The following is an 18591-nucleotide window of genomic DNA, read 5'->3' as shown; positions in this document are numbered from 1 at the left end:
AAATGCGAATGAACTCAAAGACGGATGGATGCAAGATGCGAAGAATTTGAATGAAAATGCGAAGTTTTTAATGTATAAATGCGAATTGGGGAAGAAAGCTTAGAGTTTCGCATTTGGCACCTGATCTTTTCAAGAAATAATATAAGTGGTCCAACTTCGCAAAATGGGGTCATTTAATCAGAAAATCGATCATTCTTCAAATATGACATTTAATCAGAAAATCGATCTAAAAATGAGACATTTGGTGTTTATCGATTTTTCAGGGTCGACGGGTTGTATGAAAAGCGAAGGCTGAGTTCTTGAAAATTAGAGGATCGATGGTTGCTACTAATTGCTTGTAACTGGTATTGGTTTCATATCGATGGATGTGGATTCGCATATGAAATCAATTGTGTTCGCATCTATGAAATCAGTTCGCATATGACAACAATTGAGTTCGCATTTGGTTTTGTGGGTCAAAACAGTTCGCATAAGAAGTTCACGATTTGTTTGAGGTTAATTGATTTTGATTTCGCAAGCTTGGAGTCGGAGATCTGGATTGTGTTCGCATCTATAGAATGCGAGGAGAATTTAATGGTGATATTCAGTTCGCATTTGGTGACACAAGTACGTGGTTGATGATTTTTGGTTGGTTCGCATTTGAAATTAGTGGGTTTCGCATTTGGGTTCGTATCTGGGTTTCTCAAACAACTGAAATGCGAATATGAGACAACTGATTAATTTCTCAGTTAATGCGATGAAATGCGAATGAACTCAAAGACGGATGGATGCAAGATGCGAAGAATTTGAATGAAAATGCGAAGTTTTTAATGTATAAATGCGAATTGGGGAAGAAAGCTTAGAGTTTCGCATTTGGCACCTGATCTTTTCAAGAAATAATATAAGTGGTCCAACTTCGCAAAATGGGGTCATTTAATCAGAAAATCGATCATTCTTCAAATATGACATTTAATCAGAAAATCGATCTAAAAATGAGACATTTGGTGTTTATCGATTTTTCAGGGTCGACGGGTTGTATGAAAAGCGAAGGCTGAGTTCTTGAAAATTAGAGGATCGATGGTTGCTACTAATTGCTTGTAACTGGTATTGGTTTCATATCGATGGATGTGGATTCGCATATGAAATCAATTGTGTTCGCATCTATGAAATCAGTTCGCATATGACAACAATTGAGTTCGCATTTGGTTTTGTGGGTCAAAACAGTTCGCATAAGAAGTTCACGATTTGTTTGAGGTTAATTGATTTTGATTTCGCAAGCTTGGAGTCGGAGATCTGGATTGTGTTCGCATCTATAGAATGCGAGGAGAATTTAATGGTGATATTCAGTTCGCATTTGGTGACACAAGTACGTGGTTGATGATTTTTGGTTGGTTCGCATTTGAAATTAGTGGGTTTCGCATTTGGGTTCGTATCTGGGTTTCTCAAACAACTGAAATGCGAATATGAGACAACTGATTAATTTCTCAGTTAATGCGATGAAATGCGAATGAACTCAAAGACGGATGGATGCAAGATGCGAAGAATTTGAATGAAAATGCGAAGTTTTTAATGTATAAATGCGAATTGGGGAAGAAAGCTTAGAGTTTCGCATTTGGCACCTGATCTTTTCAAGAAATAATATAAGTGGTCCAACTTCGCAAAATGGGGTCATTTAATCAGAAAATCGATCATTCTTCAAATATGACATTTAATCAGAAAATCGATCTAAAAATGAGACATTTGGTGTTTATCGATTTTTCAGGGTCGACGGGTTGTATGAAAAGCGAAGGCTGAGTTCTTGAAAATTAGAGGATCGATGGTTGCTACTAATTGCTTGTAACTGGTATTGGTTTCATATCGATGGATGTGGATTCGCATATGAAATCAATTGTGTTCGCATCTATGAAATCAGTTCGCATATGACAACAATTGAGTTCGCATTTGGTTTTGTGGGTCAAAACAGTTCGCATAAGAAGTTCACGATTTGTTTGAGGTTAATTGATTTTGATTTCGCAAGCTTGGAGTCGGAGATCTGGATTGTGTTCGCATCTATAGAATGCGAGGAGAATTTAATGGTGATATTCAGTTCGCATTTGGTGACACAAGTACGTGGTTGATGATTTTTGGTTGGTTCGCATTTGAAATTAGTGGGTTTCGCATTTGGGTTCGTATCTGGGTTTCTCAAACAACTGAAATGCGAATATGAGACAACTGATTAATTTCTCAGTTAATGCGATGAAATGCGAATGAACTCAAAGACGGATGGATGCAAGATGCGAAGAATTTGAATGAAAATGCGAAGTTTTTAATGTATAAATGCGAATTGGGGAAGAAAGCTTAGAGTTTCGCATTTGGCACCTGATCTTTTCAAGAAATAATATAAGTGGTCCAACTTCGCAAAATGGGGTCATTTAATCAGAAAATCGATCATTCTTCAAATATGACATTTAATCAGAAAATCGATCTAAAAATGAGACATTTGGTGTTTATCGATTTTTCAGGGTCGACGGGTTGTATGAAAAGCGAAGGCTGAGTTCTTGAAAATTAGAGGATCGATGGTTGCTACTAATTGCTTGTAACTGGTATTGGTTTCATATCGATGGATGTGGATTCGCATATGAAATCAATTGTGTTCGCATCTATGAAATCAGTTCGCATATGACAACAATTGAGTTCGCATTTGGTTTTGTGGGTCAAAACAGTTCGCATAAGAAGTTCACGATTTGTTTGAGGTTAATTGATTTTGATTTCGCAAGCTTGGAGTCGGAGATCTGGATTGTGTTCGCATCTATAGAATGCGAGGAGAATTTAATGGTGATATTCAGTTCGCATTTGGTGACACAAGTACGTGGTTGATGATTTTTGGTTGGTTCGCATTTGAAATTAGTGGGTTTCGCATTTGGGTTCGTATCTGGGTTTCTCAAACAACTGAAATGCGAATATGAGACAACTGATTAATTTCTCAGTTAATGCGATGAAATGCGAATGAACTCAAAGACGGATGGATGCAAGATGCGAAGAATTTGAATGAAAATGCGAAGTTTTTAATGTATAAATGCGAATTGGGGAAGAAAGCTTAGAGTTTCGCATTTGGCACCTGATCTTTTCAAGAAATAATATAAGTGGTCCAACTTCGCAAAATGGGGTCATTTAATCAGAAAATCGATCATTCTTCAAATATGACATTTAATCAGAAAATCGATCTAAAAATGAGACATTTGGTGTTTATCGATTTTTCAGGGTCGACGGGTTGTATGAAAAGCGAAGGCTGAGTTCTTGAAAATTAGAGGATCGATGGTTGCTACTAATTGCTTGTAACTGGTATTGGTTTCATATCGATGGATGTGGATTCGCATATGAAATCAATTGTGTTCGCATCTATGAAATCAGTTCGCATATGACAACAATTGAGTTCGCATTTGGTTTTGTGGGTCAAAACAGTTCGCATAAGAAGTTCACGATTTGTTTGAGGTTAATTGATTTTGATTTCGCAAGCTTGGAGTCGGAGATCTGGATTGTGTTCGCATCTATAGAATGCGAGGAGAATTTAATGGTGATATTCAGTTCGCATTTGGTGACACAAGTACGTGGTTGATGATTTTTGGTTGGTTCGCATTTGAAATTAGTGGGTTTCGCATTTGGGTTCGTATCTGGGTTTCTCAAACAACTGAAATGCGAATATGAGACAACTGATTAATTTCTCAGTTAATGCGATGAAATGCGAATGAACTCAAAGACGGATGGATGCAAGATGCGAAGAATTTGAATGAAAATGCGAAGTTTTTAATGTATAAATGCGAATTGGGGAAGAAAGCTTAGAGTTTCGCATTTGGCACCTGATCTTTTCAAGAAATAATATAAGTGGTCCAACTTCGCAAAATGGGGTCATTTAATCAGAAAATCGATCATTCTTCAAATATGACATTTAATCAGAAAATCGATCTAAAAATGAGACATTTGGTGTTTATCGATTTTTCAGGGTCGACGGGTTGTATGAAAAGCGAAGGCTGAGTAATTGAAAATTAGAGGATCGATGGTTGCTACTAATTGCTTGTAACTGGTATTGGTTTCATATCGATGGATGTGGATTCGCATATGAAATCAATTGTGTTCGCATCTATGAAATCAGTTCGCATATGACAACAATTGAGTTCGCATTTGGTTTTGTGGGTCAAAACAGTTCGCATAAGAAGTTCACGATTTGTTTGAGGTTAATTGATTTTGATTTCGCAAGCTTGGAGTCGGAGATCTGGATTGTGTTCGCATCTATGGAATGCGAGGAGAATTTAATGGTGATATTCAGTTCGCATTTGGTGACACAAGTACGTGGTTGATGATTTTTGGTTGGTTCGCATTTGAAATTAGTGGGTTTCGCATTTGGGTTCGTATCTGGGTTTCTCAAACAACTGAAATGCGAATATGAGACAACTGATTAATTTCTCAGTTAATGCGATGAAATGCGAATGAACTCAAAGACGGATGGATGCAAGATGCGAAGAATTTGAATGAAAATGCGAAGTTTTTAATGTATAAATGCGAATTGGGGAAGAAAGCTTAGAGTTTCGCATTTGGCACCTGATCTTTTCAAGAAATAATATAAGTGGTCCAACTTCGCAAAATGGGGTCATTTAATCAGAAAATCGATCATTCTTCAAATATGACATTTAATCAGAAAATCGATCTAAAAATGAGACATTTGGTGTTTATCGATTTTTCAGGGTCGACGGGTTGTATGAAAAGCGAAGGCTGAGTAATTGAAAATTAGAGGATCGATGGTTGCTACTAATTGCTTGTAACTGGTATTGGTTTCATATCGATGGATGTGGATTCGCATATGAAATCAATTGTGTTCGCATCTATGAAATCAGTTCGCATATGACATCAATTGAGTTCGCATTTGGTTTTGTGGGTCAAAACAGTTCGCATAAGAAGTTCACGATTTGTTTGAGGTTAATTGATTTTGATTTCGCAAGCTTGGAGTCGGAGATCTGGATTGTGTTCGCATCTATGGAATGCGAGGAGAATTTAATGGTGATATTCAGTTCGCATTTGGTGACACAAGTACGTGGTTGATGATTTTTGGTTGGTTCACATTTGAAATCAGTGGGTTTCGCATTTGGGTTCGTAAGTGGGTTTCTCAAACAACTGAAATGCGAATATGAGACAACTGATTAATTTCTCAGTTAATGCGATGAAATGCGAATGAACTCAAAGACGGATGGATGCAAGATGCGAAGAATTTGAATGAAAATGCGATGTTTTTAATGTATAAATGCGAATTGGGGAAGAAAGCTTAGAGTTTCGCATTTGGCACCTGATCTTTTCAAGAAATAATATAAATGCGAATTGGGGAAGAAAGCTTAGAGTTTCGCATTTGTCGAATGAATGACAGTTAACATCAAATTACCAAGAAAGGCCCAGAGAGATGAGATTAGTGGTGATTGGATTGCAGTCAAGACAATTGATCAGCCATTACCTTTGCAAATTGGACTATCATTAGCTAGTTATCTAACAAAAAAACATTTACCGGAGCTCATGTGTCGAAATGAAAAACATGTATTAAACAAAAGCATTGAATAAAATGTATTAAACAAAAGCAAGGTCACAAAATCGAAATATTAGAGAGATAAAAAAATCGTACATCAATGCTATATACGACAAAGTAGAATCATATATGTTCACTCAATATAAGAAATAATATCTGGTCCACATATTACATATACACAACAGGGGCTAGCAGACATGAAATATAGCACATTGATTGTTGTTCAGAACATGTTCATTTAGCAATCTTCACACATAGTATATCAGTTTTTTTTCATTGAAATATATCGAAATGGAACTATAAATGACGACATGAGATAGAAATCTCAACCTACACCATTAATCAAAGCAGTTTTTGAACATCATTTAAAAAAAAACACTCATGCATAGCCAAAGTAATTCCAATAGCATCTAGAAAAGAAATTTGCAATCCAAGGCCGATATTCATCAAATTACTACCACAGAACGCTTGCATCAACCATCAGCCTCGTTGATTTACACGCACAGTGACCACACGGCACACATTGAATCCACCGAAATAAAAGATAAAACTATCCCATACGATTATAATACTTATCTAACATCCCGGTATTCGAAAGCATACAGACAGTGATACAATTTTGAATACATGTAGCTACCAAAGAGCTGGATTGCAAAAAAGGAGAGTGGCTGAGCATACCGGAGGGGAGGTGATTGGTTTACTTCAAAATGTCATGGCGGCGGAATCCATGTCGTATATCAAGCGCTGCAAAAGGAACAGACAAGATCAGGATTGTATCGACAAGAACATGAATACAGCATTTATAGATTTGTAATAGCGATGAGCAAGCAACTACACTTGAAAGTAAGATCCAACTTGTTAGAGAGGAAATCGAAATCAAAATTAAGAAGGAATGAAGAGTGTATATGTAAGAAGGCAACTCACTCCGAAATTATCGAGAGGCAGGCAAAAATTCAAGAATTAGGCGTAGCGGTTGAGCGAGAGAGTGTGAGAGCAATGAAGTAGTACAAGTAAAGAAGAAAGAGGGGAGGGGTGTCGATGAAATCTATGATGCTCACAGATTGAATTCTCCGCCCAAAACGGACTTTCTTTGGTTTTGGCTATACATACATTTATGATTTATTCACCACTAGGTGTAATACCCGTGTGTTACACGGGTTTCTTGAAAAAAATAATATAAAATTTCGAACATCAACGAATTATTAAAATAATACAACACATATAAGTGAAAAGTTTATTGAATAAGTGTGTAATTGAACTCAAAATACCAAAAAGAAATCATTAATGAAATGTTCTAATTAAATAATTTTTACAAATCACAAATTTCCAAATACTTCTTTGAATACAACATTAGATGTCTTATTGGTAGGGTTTCCTTCGTTGTCTAAAATTAATATTTTCAATCCATCTCTGCTTTTAACTCTAGACAATGCAACATACAACTGTCCATGAGTAAACACTGGTTGTCTTAAAAACAAACCAACCTTTGATAGCGACTGTCCTTGACTTTTGTTTATTGTCATCGCAAAGCATACAGCAAGTGGAAACTGTCTTCGCTGAAATGTGAAAGGAATCCTTTTATCCGAAGGGGTCAGTGACATTCTTGGAATAAACGTACGTTTTCCTATATTACTTCCAGAAATAATCTCTGCTTCTATAACACGCTTACCCAATGCTATAACTCGTAGCCTTGTTCCATTACACAAACCGTATTTTTGGTCAATATTCCTCAATAACATAACTGGAACACCGACTTTTAATACCAATTTATGAATTGGCATACCTGAAGGTCTAAGGCCATTTAGAACATCAGGAGTGTATAAAGATTCGTCAAAGTCATCGTGTACAAACTCCGATTGACAAAGACTGTCTGAACTTAAGTATTCTTTTTCATCTCCAGGAAATAATTTTAACAAACGATTGTTTATTTCTTGAACAACTTCATTTTTCGGTGCAAGGATTGCTCTTTCTTGGAAAAACATCGGATTATTGGCATTTTCAACAATAGAAGGATAGACAAATGTAATTAAGGAACAGTATAATTCCTAAAAACAATAATAAGAAAATCGATCATTCTTCAAATATGACATTTAATCAGAAAATCGATCTAAAAATGAGACATTTGGTGTTTATCGATTTTTCAGGGTCGACGGGTTGTATGAAAAGCGAAGGCTGAGTTCTTGAAAATTAGAGGATCGATGGTTGCTACTAATTGCTTGTAACTGGTATTGGTTTCATATCGATGGATGTGGATTCGCATATGAAATCAATTGTGTTCGCATCTATGAAATCAGTTCGCATATGACAACAATTGAGTTCGCATTTGGTTTTGTGGGTCAAAACAGTTCGCATAAGAAGTTCACGATTTGTTTGAGGTTAATTGATTTTGATTTCGCAAGCTTGGAGTCGGAGATCTGGATTGTGTTCGCATCTATAGAATGCGAGGAGAATTTAATGGTGATATTCAGTTCGCATTTGGTGACACAAGTACGTGGTTGATGATTTTTGGTTGGTTCGCATTTGAAATTAGTGGGTTTCGCATTTGGGTTCGTATCTGGGTTTCTCAAACAACTGAAATGCGAATATGAGACAACTGATTAATTTCTCAGTTAATGTGATGAAATGCGAATGAACTCAAAGACGGATGGATGCAAGATGCGAAGAATTTGAATGAAAATGCGAAGTTTTTAATGTATAAATGCGAATTGGGGAAGAAAGCTTAGAGTTTCGCATTTGGCACCTGATCTTTTCAAGAAATAATATAAGTGGTCCAACTTCGCAAAATGGGGTCATTTAATCAGAAAATCGATCATTCTTCAAATATGACATTTAATCAGAAAATCGATCTAAAAATGAGACATTTGGTGTTTATCGATTTTTCAGGGTCGACGGGTTGTATGAAAAGCGAAGGCTGAGTTCTTGAAAATTAGAGGATCGATGGTTGCTACTAATTGCTTGTAACTGGTATTGGTTTCATATCGATGGATGTGGATTCGCATATGAAATCAATTGTGTTCGCATCTATGAAATCAGTTCGCATATGACAACAATTGAGTTCGCATTTGGTTTTGTGGGTCAAAACAGTTCGCATAAGAAGTTCACGATTTGTTTGAGGTTAATTGATTTTGATTTCGCAAGCTTGGAGTCGGAGATCTGGATTGTGTTCGCATCTATAGAATGCGAGGAGAATTTAATGGTGATATTCAGTTCGCATTTGGTGACACAAGTACGTGGTTGATGATTTTTGGTTGGTTCGCATTTGAAATTAGTGGGTTTCGCATTTGGGTTCGTATCTGGGTTTCTCAAACAACTGAAATGCGAATATGAGACAACTGATTAATTTCTCAGTTAATGCGATGAAATGCGAATGAACTCAAAGACGGATGGATGCAAGATGCGAAGAATTTGAATGAAAATGCGAAGTTTTTAATGTATAAATGCGAATTGGGGAAGAAAGCTTAGAGTTTCGCATTTGGCACCTGATCTTTTCAAGAAATAATATAAGTGGTCCAACTTCGCAAAATGGGGTCATTTAATCAGAAAATCGATCATTCTTCAAATATGACATTTAATCAGAAAATCGATCTAAAAATGAGACATTTGGTGTTTATCGATTTTTCAGGGTCGACGGGTTGTATGAAAAGCGAAGGCTGAGTTCTTGAAAATTAGAGGATCGATGGTTGCTACTAATTGCTTGTAACTGGTATTGGTTTCATATCGATGGATGTGGATTCGCATATGAAATCAATTGTGTTCGCATCTATGAAATCAGTTCGCATATGACAACAATTGAGTTCGCATTTGGTTTTGTGGGTCAAAACAGTTCGCATAAGAAGTTCACGATTTGTTTGAGGTTAATTGATTTTGATTTCGCAAGCTTGGAGTCGGAGATCTGGATTGTGTTCGCATCTATAGAATGCGAGGAGAATTTAATGGTGATATTCAGTTCGCATTTGGTGACACAAGTACGTGGTTGATGATTTTTGGTTGGTTCGCATTTGAAATTAGTGGGTTTCGCATTTGGGTTCGTATCTGGGTTTCTCAAACAACTGAAATGCGAATATGAGACAACTGATTAATTTCTCAGTTAATGCGATGAAATGCGAATGAACTCAAAGACGGATGGATGCAAGATGCGAAGAATTTGAATGAAAATGCGAAGTTTTTAATGTATAAATGCGAATTGGGGAAGAAAGCTTAGAGTTTCGCATTTGGCACCTGATCTTTTCAAGAAATAATATAAGTGGTCCAACTTCGCAAAATGGGGTCATTTAATCAGAAAATCGATCATTCTTCAAATATGACATTTAATCAGAAAATCGATCTAAAAATGAGACATTTGGTGTTTATCGATTTTTCAGGGTCGACGGGTTGTATGAAAAGCGAAGGCTGAGTAATTGAAAATTAGAGGATCGATGGTTGCTACTAATTGCTTGTAACTGGTATTGGTTTCATATCGATGGATGTGGATTCGCATATGAAATCAGTTCGCATATGACATCAATTGAGTTCGCATTTGGTTTTGTGGGTCAAAACAGTTCGCATAAGAAGTTCACGATTTGTTTGAGGTTAATTGATTTTGATTTCGCAAGCTTGGAGTCGGAGATCTGGATTGTGTTCGCATCTATGGAATGCGAGGAGAATTTAATGGTGATATTCAGTTCGCATTTGGTGACACAAGTACGTGGTTGATGATTTTTGGTTGGTTCACATTTGAAATCAGTGGGTTTCGCATTTGGGTTCGTAAGTGGGTTTCTCAAACAACTGAAATGCGAATATGAGACAACTGATTAATTTCTCAGTTAATGCGATGAAATGCGAATGAACTCAAAGACGGATGGATGCAAGATGCGAAGAATTTGAATGAAAATGCGATGTTTTTAATGTATAAATGCGAATTGGGGAAGAAAGCTTAGAGTTTCGCATTTGGCACCTGATCTTTTCAAGAAATAATATAAATGCGAATTGGGGAAGAAAGCTTAGAGTTTCGCATTTGTCGAATGAATGACAGTTAACATCAAATTACCAAGAAAGGCCCAGAGAGATGAGATTAGTGGTGATTGGATTGCAGTCAAGACAATTGATCAGCCATTACCTTTGCAAATTGGACTATCATTAGCTAGTTATCTAACAAAAAAACATTTACCGGAGCTCATGTGTCGAAATGAAAAACATGTATTAAACAAAAGCATTGAATAAAATGTATTAAACAAAAGCAAGGTCACAAAATCGAAATATTAGAGAGATAAAAAAATCGTACATCAATGCTATATACGACAAAGTAGAATCATATATGTTCACTCAATATAAGAAATAATATCTGGTCCACATATTACATATACACAACAGGGGCTAGCAGACATGAAATATAGCACATTGATTGTTGTTCAGAACATGTTCATTTAGCAATCTTCACACATAGTATATCAGTTTTTTTTCATTGAAATATATCGAAATGGAACTATAAATGACGACATGAGATAGAAATCTCAACCTACACCATTAATCAAAGCAGTTTTTGAACATCATTTAAAAAAAAACACTCATGCATAGCCAAAGTAATTCCAATAGCATCTAGAAAAGAAATTTGCAATCCAAGGCCGATATTCATCAAATTACTACCACAGAACGCTTGCATCAACCATCAGCCTCGTTGATTTACACGCACAGTGACCACACGGCACACATTGAATCCACCGAAATAAAAGATAAAACTATCCCATACGATTATAATACTTATCTAACATCCCGGTATTCGAAAGCATACAGACAGTGATACAATTTTGAATACATGTAGCTACCAAAGAGCTGGATTGCAAAAAAGGAGAGTGGCTGAGCATACCGGAGGGGAGGTGATTGGTTTACTGCAAAATGTCATGGCGGCGGAATCCATGTCGTATATCAAGCGCTGCAAAAGGAACAGACAAGATCAGGATTGTATCGACAAGAACATGAATACAGCATTTATAGATTTGTAATAGCGATGAGCAAGCAACTACACTTGAAAGTAAGATCCAACTTGTTAGAGAGGAAATCGAAATCAAAATTAAGAAGGAATGAAGAGTGTATATGTAAGAAGGCAACTCACTCCGAAATTATCGAGAGGCGGGCAAAAATTCAAGAATTAGGCGTAGCGGTTGAGCGAGAGAGTGTGAGAGCAATGAAGTAGTACAAGTAAAGAAGAAAGAGGGGAGGGGTGTCGATGAAATCTATGATGCTCACAGATTGAATTCTCCGCCCAAAACGGACTTTCTTTGGTTTTGGCTATACATACATTTATGATTTATTCACCACTAGGTGTAATACCCGTGTGTTACACGGGTTTCTTGAAAAAAATAATATAAAATTTCGAACATCAACGAATTATTAAAATAATACAACACATATAAGTGAAAAGTTTATTGAATAAGTGTGTAATTGAACTCAAAATACCAAAAAGAAATCATTAATGAAATGTTCTAATTAAATAATTTTTACAAATCACAAATTTCCAAATACTTCTTTGAATACAACATTAGATGTCTTATTGGTAGGGTTTCCTTCGTTGTCTAAAATTAATATTTTCAATCCATCTCTGCTTTTAACTCTAGACAATGCAACATACAACTGTCCATGAGTAAACACTGGTTGTCTTAAAAACAAACCAACCTTTGATAGCGACTGTCCTTGACTTTTGTTTATTGTCATCGCAAAGCATACAGCAAGTGGAAACTGTCTTCGCTGAAATGTGAAAGGAATCCTTTTATCCGAAGGGGTCAGTGACATTCTTGGAATAAACGTACGTTTTCCTATATTACTTCCAGAAATAATCTCTGCTTCTATAACACGCTTACCCAATGCTATAACTCGTAGCCTTGTTCCATTACACAAACCGTATTTTTGGTCAATATTCCTCAATAACATAACTGGAACACCGACTTTTAATACCAATTTATGAATTGGCATACCTGAAGGTCTAAGGCCATTTAGAACATCAGGAGTGTATAAAGATTCGTCAAAGTCATCGTGTACAAACTCCGATTGACAAAGACTGTCTGAACTTAAGTATTCTTTTTCATCTCCAGGAAATAATTTTAACAAACGATTGTTTATTTCTTGAACAACTTCATTTTTCGGTGCAAGGATTGCTCTTTCTTGGAAAAACATCGGATTATTGGCATTTTCAACAATAGAAGGATAGACAAATGTAATTAAGGAACAGTATAATTCCTAAAAACAATAATAAGAAAATCGATCATTCTTCAAATATGACATTTAATCAGAAAATCGATCTAAAAATGAGACATTTGGTGTTTATCGATTTTTCAGGGTCGACGGGTTGTATGAAAAGCGAAGGCTGAGTTCTTGAAAATTAGAGGATCGATGGTTGCTACTAATTGCTTGTAACTGGTATTGGTTTCATATCGATGGATGTGGATTCGCATATGAAATCAATTGTGTTCGCATCTATGAAATCAGTTCGCATATGACAACAATTGAGTTCGCATTTGGTTTTGTGGGTCAAAACAGTTCGCATAAGAAGTTCACGATTTGTTTGAGGTTAATTGATTTTGATTTCGCAAGCTTGGAGTCGGAGATCTGGATTGTGTTCGCATCTATAGAATGCGAGGAGAATTTAATGGTGATATTCAGTTCGCATTTGGTGACACAAGTACGTGGTTGATGATTTTTGGTTGGTTCGCATTTGAAATTAGTGGGTTTCGCATTTGGGTTCGTATCTGGGTTTCTCAAACAACTGAAATGCGAATATGAGACAACTGATTAATTTCTCAGTTAATGCGATGAAATGCGAATGAACTCAAAGACGGATGGATGCAAGATGCGAAGAATTTGAATGAAAATGCGAAGTTTTTAATGTATAAATGCGAATTGGGGAAGAAAGCTTAGAGTTTCGCATTTGGCACCTGATCTTTTCAAGAAATAATATAAGTGGTCCAACTTCGCAAAATGGGGTCATTTAATCAGAAAATCGATCATTCTTCAAATATGACATTTAATCAGAAAATCGATCTAAAAATGAGACATTTGGTGTTTATCGATTTTTCAGGGTCGACGGGTTGTATGAAAAGCGAAGGCTGAGTTCTTGAAAATTAGAGGATCGATGGTTGCTACTAATTGCTTGTAACTGGTATTGGTTTCATATCGATGGATGTGGATTCGCATATGAAATCAATTGTGTTCGCATCTATGAAATCAGTTCGCATATGACAACAATTGAGTTCGCATTTGGTTTTGTGGGTCAAAACAGTTCGCATAAGAAGTTCACGATTTGTTTGAGGTTAATTGATTTTGATTTCGCAAGCTTGGAGTCGGAGATCTGGATTGTGTTCGCATCTATAGAATGCGAGGAGAATTTAATGGTGATATTCAGTTCGCATTTGGTGACACAAGTACGTGGTTGATGATTTTTGGTTGGTTCGCATTTGAAATTAGTGGGTTTCGCATTTGGGTTCGTATCTGGGTTTCTCAAACAACTGAAATGCGAATATGAGACAACTGATTAATTTCTCAGTTAATGCGATGAAATGCGAATGAACTCAAAGACGGATGGATGCAAGATGCGAAGAATTTGAATGAAAATGCGAAGTTTTTAATGTATAAATGCGAATTGGGGAAGAAAGCTTAGAGTTTCGCATTTGGCACCTGATCTTTTCAAGAAATAATATAAGTGGTCCAACTTCGCAAAATGGGGTCATTTAATCAGAAAATCGATCATTCTTCAAATATGACATTTAATCAGAAAATCGATCTAAAAATGAGACATTTGGTGTTTATCGATTTTTCAGGGTCGACGGGTTGTATGAAAAGCGAAGGCTGAGTTCTTGAAAATTAGAGGATCGATGGTTGCTACTAATTGCTTGTAACTGGTATTGGTTTCATATCGATGGATGTGGATTCGCATATGAAATCAATTGTGTTCGCATCTATGAAATCAGTTCGCATATGACAACAATTGAGTTCGCATTTGGTTTTGTGGGTCAAAACAGTTCGCATAAGAAGTTCACGATTTGTTTGAGGTTAATTGATTTTGATTTCGCAAGCTTGGAGTCGGAGATCTGGATTGTGTTCGCATCTATAGAATGCGAGGAGAATTTAATGGTGATATTCAGTTCGCATTTGGTGACACAAGTACGTGGTTGATGATTTTTGGTTGGTTCGCATTTGAAATTAGTGGGTTTCGCATTTGGGTTCGTATCTGGGTTTCTCAAACAACTGAAATGCGAATATGAGACAACTGATTAATTTCTCAGTTAATGCGATGAAATGCGAATGAACTCAAAGACGGATGGATGCAAGATGCGAAGAATTTGAATGAAAATGCGAAGTTTTTAATGTATAAATGCGAATTGGGGAAGAAAGCTTAGAGTTTCGCATTTGGCACCTGATCTTTTCAAGAAATAATATAAGTGGTCCAACTTCGCAAAATGGGGTCATTTAATCAGAAAATCGATCATTCTTCAAATATGACATTTAATCAGAAAATCGATCTAAAAATGAGACATTTGGTGTTTATCGATTTTTCAGGGTCGACGGGTTGTATGAAAAGCGAAGGCTGAGTTCTTGAAAATTAGAGGATCGATGGTTGCTACTAATTGCTTGTAACTGGTATTGGTTTCATATCGATGGATGTGGATTCGCATATGAAATCAATTGTGTTCGCATCTATGAAATCAGTTCGCATATGACAACAATTGAGTTCGCATTTGGTTTTGTGGGTCAAAACAGTTCGCATAAGAAGTTCACGATTTGTTTGAGGTTAATTGATTTTGATTTCGCAAGCTTGGAGTCGGAGATCTGGATTGTGTTCGCATCTATAGAATGCGAGGAGAATTTAATGGTGATATTCAGTTCGCATTTGGTGACACAAGTACGTGGTTGATGATTTTTGGTTGGTTCGCATTTGAAATTAGTGGGTTTCGCATTTGGGTTCGTATCTGGGTTTCTCAAACAACTGAAATGCGAATATGAGACAACTGATTAATTTCTCAGTTAATGCGATGAAATGCGAATGAACTCAAAGACGGATGGATGCAAGATGCGAAGAATTTGAATGAAAATGCGAAGTTTTTAATGTATAAATGCGAATTGGGGAAGAAAGCTTAGAGTTTCGCATTTGGCACCTGATCTTTTCAAGAAATAATATAAGTGGTCCAACTTCGCAAAATGGGGTCATTTAATCAGAAAATCGATCATTCTTCAAATATGACATTTAATCAGAAAATCGATCTAAAAATGAGACATTTGGTGTTTATCGATTTTTCAGGGTCGACGGGTTGTATGAAAAGCGAAGGCTGAGTTCTTGAAAATTAGAGGATCGATGGTTGCTACTAATTGCTTGTAACTGGTATTGGTTTCATATCGATGGATGTGGATTCGCATATGAAATCAATTGTGTTCGCATCTATGACATCAGTTCGCATATGACAACAATTGAGTTCGCATTTGGTTTTGTGGGTCAAAACAGTTCGCATAAGAAGTTCACGATTTGTTTGAGGTTAATTGATTTTGATTTCGCAAGCTTGGAGTCGGAGATCTGGATTGTGTTCGCATCTATAGAATGCGAGGAGAATTTAATGGTGATATTCAGTTCGCATTTGGTGACACAAGTACGTGGTTGATGATTTTTGGTTGGTTCGCATTTGAAATTAGTGGGTTTCGCATTTGGGTTCGTATCTGGGTTTCTCAAACAACTGAAATGCGAATATGAGACAACTGATTAATTTCTCAGTTAATGCGATGAAATGCGAATGAACTCAAAGACGGATGGATGCAAGATGCGAAGAATTTGAATGAAAATGCGAAGTTTTTAATGTATAAATGCGAATTGGGGAAGAAAGCTTAGAGTTTCGCATTTGGCACCTGATCTTTTCAAGAAATAATATAAGTGGTCCAACTTCGCAAAATGGGGTCATTTAATCAGAAAATCGATCATTCTTCAAATATGACATTTAATCAGAAAATCGATCTAAAAATGAGACATTTGGTGTTTATCGATTTTTCAGGGTCGACGGGTTGTATGAAAAGCGAAGGCTGAGTAATTGAAAATTAGAGGATCGATGGTTGCTACTAATTGCTTGTAACTGGTATTGGTTTCATATCGATGGATGTGGATTCGCATATGAAATCAATTGTGTTCGCATCTATGAAATCAGTTCGCATATGACATCAATTGAGTTCGCATTTGGTTTTGTGGGTCAAAACAGTTCGCATAAGAAGTTCACGATTTGTTTGAGGTTAATTGATTTTGATTTCGCAAGCTTGGAGTCGGAGATCTGGATTGTGTTCGCATCTATGGAATGCGAGGAGAATTTAATGGTGATATTCAGTTCGCATTTGGTGACACAAGTACGTGGTTGATGATTTTTGGTTGGTTCACATTTGAAATCAGTGGGTTTCGCATTTGGGTTCGTAAGTGGGTTTCTCAAACAACTGAAATGCGAATATGAGACAACTGATTAATTTCTCAGTTAATGCGATGAAATGCGAATGAACTCAAAGACGGATGGATGCAAGATGCGAAGAATTTGAATGAAAATGCGATGTTTTTAATGTATAAATGCGAATTGGGGAAGAAAGCTTAGAGTTTCGCATTTGGCACCTGATCTTTTCAAGAAATAATATAAATGCGAATTGGGGAAGAAAGCTTAGAGTTTCGCATTTGTCGAATGAATGACAGTTAACATCAAATTACCAAGAAAGGCCCAGAGAGATGAGATTAGTGGTGATTGGATTGCAGTCAAGACAATTGATCAGCCATTACCTTTGCAAATTGGACTATCATTAGCTAGTTATCTAACAAAAAAACATTTACCGGAGCTCATGTGTCGAAATGAAAAACATGTATTAAACAAAAGCATTGAATAAAATGTATTAAACAAAAGCAAGGTCACAAAATCGAAATATTAGAGAGATAAAAAAATCGTACATCAATGCTATATACGACAAAGTAGAATCATATATGTTCACTCAATATAAGAAATAATATCTGGTCCACATATTACATATACACAACAGGGGCTAGCAGACATGAAATATAGCACATTGATTGTTGTTCAGAACATGTTCATTTAGCAATCTTCACACATAGTATATCAGTTTTTTTTCATTGAAATATATCGAAATGGAACTATAAATGACGACATGAGATAGAAATCTCAACCTACACCATTAATCAAAGCAGTTTTTGAACATCATTTAAAAAAAAACACTCATGCATAGCCAAAGTAATTCCAATAGCATCTAGAAAAGAAATTTGCAATCCAAGGCCGATATTCATCAAATTACTACCACAGAACGCTTGCATCAACCATCAGCCTCGTTGATTTACACGCACAGTGACCACACGGCACACATTGAATCCACCGAAATAAAAGATAAAACTATCCCATACGATTATAATACTTATCTAACATCCCGGTATTCGAAAGCATACAGACAGTGATACAATTTTGAATACATGTAGCTACCAAAGAGCTGGATTGCAAAAAAGGAGAGTGGCTGAGCATACCGGAGGGGAGGTGATTGGTTTACTGCAAAATGTCATGGCGGCGGAATCCATGTCGTATATCAAGCGCTGCAAAAGGAACAGACAAGATCAGGATTGTATCGACAAGAACATGAATACAGCATTTATAGATTTGTAATAGCGATGAGCAAGCAACTACACTTGAAAGTAAGATCCAACTTGTTAGAGAGGAAATCGAAATCAAAATTAAGAAGGAATGAAGAGTGTATATGTAAGAAGGCAACTCACTCCGAAATTATCGAGAGGCAGGCAAAAATTCAAGAATTAGGCGTAGCGGTTGAGCGAGAGAGTGTGAGAGCAATGAAGTAGTACAAGTAAAGAAGAAAGAGGGGAGGGGTGTCGATGAAATCTATGATGCTCACAGATTGAATTCTCCGCCCAAAACGGACTTTCTTTGGTTTTGGCTATACATACATTTATGATTTATTCACCACTAGGTGTAATACCCGTGTGTTACACGGGTTTCTTGAAAAAAATAATATAAAATTTCGAACATCAACGAATTATTAAAATAATACAACACATATAAGTGAAAAGTTTA

The 18591-nt window shown here is 36.3% G+C and overlaps 3 protein-coding genes across 3 annotated transcripts in view; all 3 read right to left on the bottom strand.

Annotated features, from left to right (window-relative positions):
- Positions 1 to 5476, bottom strand: part of LOC145002546 (uncharacterized) — a 36340-nt gene extending 30864 nt beyond the window's left edge. Inside the window, exon 1 of the mRNA XM_078961797.1 lies at positions 5456 to 5476. Coding sequence (XP_078817923.1) covers positions 5456 to 5476 — 21 coding nt within the window. The remainder of the gene's footprint in view (positions 1 to 5455) is intronic.
- A 1364-nt stretch (positions 5477 to 6840) lies between these two features.
- Positions 6841 to 11417, bottom strand: LOC145002545 (uncharacterized). The gene is made up of 2 exons (XM_078961796.1): positions 11367 to 11417; positions 6841 to 7569 (listed from the first exon to the last, which is right to left on the bottom strand). The coding sequence occupies exons 1-2, from the start codon at positions 11415 to 11417 to the stop codon at positions 6841 to 6843; spliced, it is 780 nt and encodes a 259-aa protein (XP_078817922.1).
- A 587-nt stretch (positions 11418 to 12004) lies between these two features.
- LOC145002544 (uncharacterized) lies at positions 12005 to 18083 on the bottom strand. Its single transcript, XM_078961795.1, has 2 exons — positions 18033 to 18083; positions 12005 to 12733 (listed from the first exon to the last, which is right to left on the bottom strand). Exons 1-2 carry the CDS (start codon positions 18081 to 18083, stop codon positions 12005 to 12007), a joined length of 780 nt encoding a protein of 259 aa, XP_078817921.1.
- Between the last annotated feature and the right edge of the window lie 508 nt (positions 18084 to 18591).

Source organism: Lactuca saligna, chromosome 6 (assembly GCF_052625555.1).
Source record: "Lactuca saligna cultivar CGN05327 chromosome 6, ASM5262555v1, whole genome shotgun sequence".
In the NCBI taxonomy this organism is placed as follows: domain Eukaryota; kingdom Viridiplantae; phylum Streptophyta; class Magnoliopsida; order Asterales; family Asteraceae; genus Lactuca; species Lactuca saligna.
This window is presented reverse-complemented; position numbering and strand designations above follow the sequence as displayed.

Bases quoted from the DNA above. Each gene is read 5' to 3' on its own strand.
- LOC145002545 (XM_078961796.1), bottom strand. From the start codon at position 11,417: ATGGATTCCGCCGCCATGACATTTTGCAGTAAACCAATCACCTCCCCT. The intron at 7,570-11,366 runs GTATGCTCAGCC...TATTGTTTTTAG, and splicing joins AACCAATCACCTCCCCTCCG to GAATTATACTGTTCCTTAAT.
- LOC145002544 (XM_078961795.1), bottom strand. From the start codon at position 18,083: ATGGATTCCGCCGCCATGACATTTTGCAGTAAACCAATCACCTCCCCT. The intron at 12,734-18,032 runs GTATGCTCAGCC...TATTGTTTTTAG, and splicing joins AACCAATCACCTCCCCTCCG to GAATTATACTGTTCCTTAAT.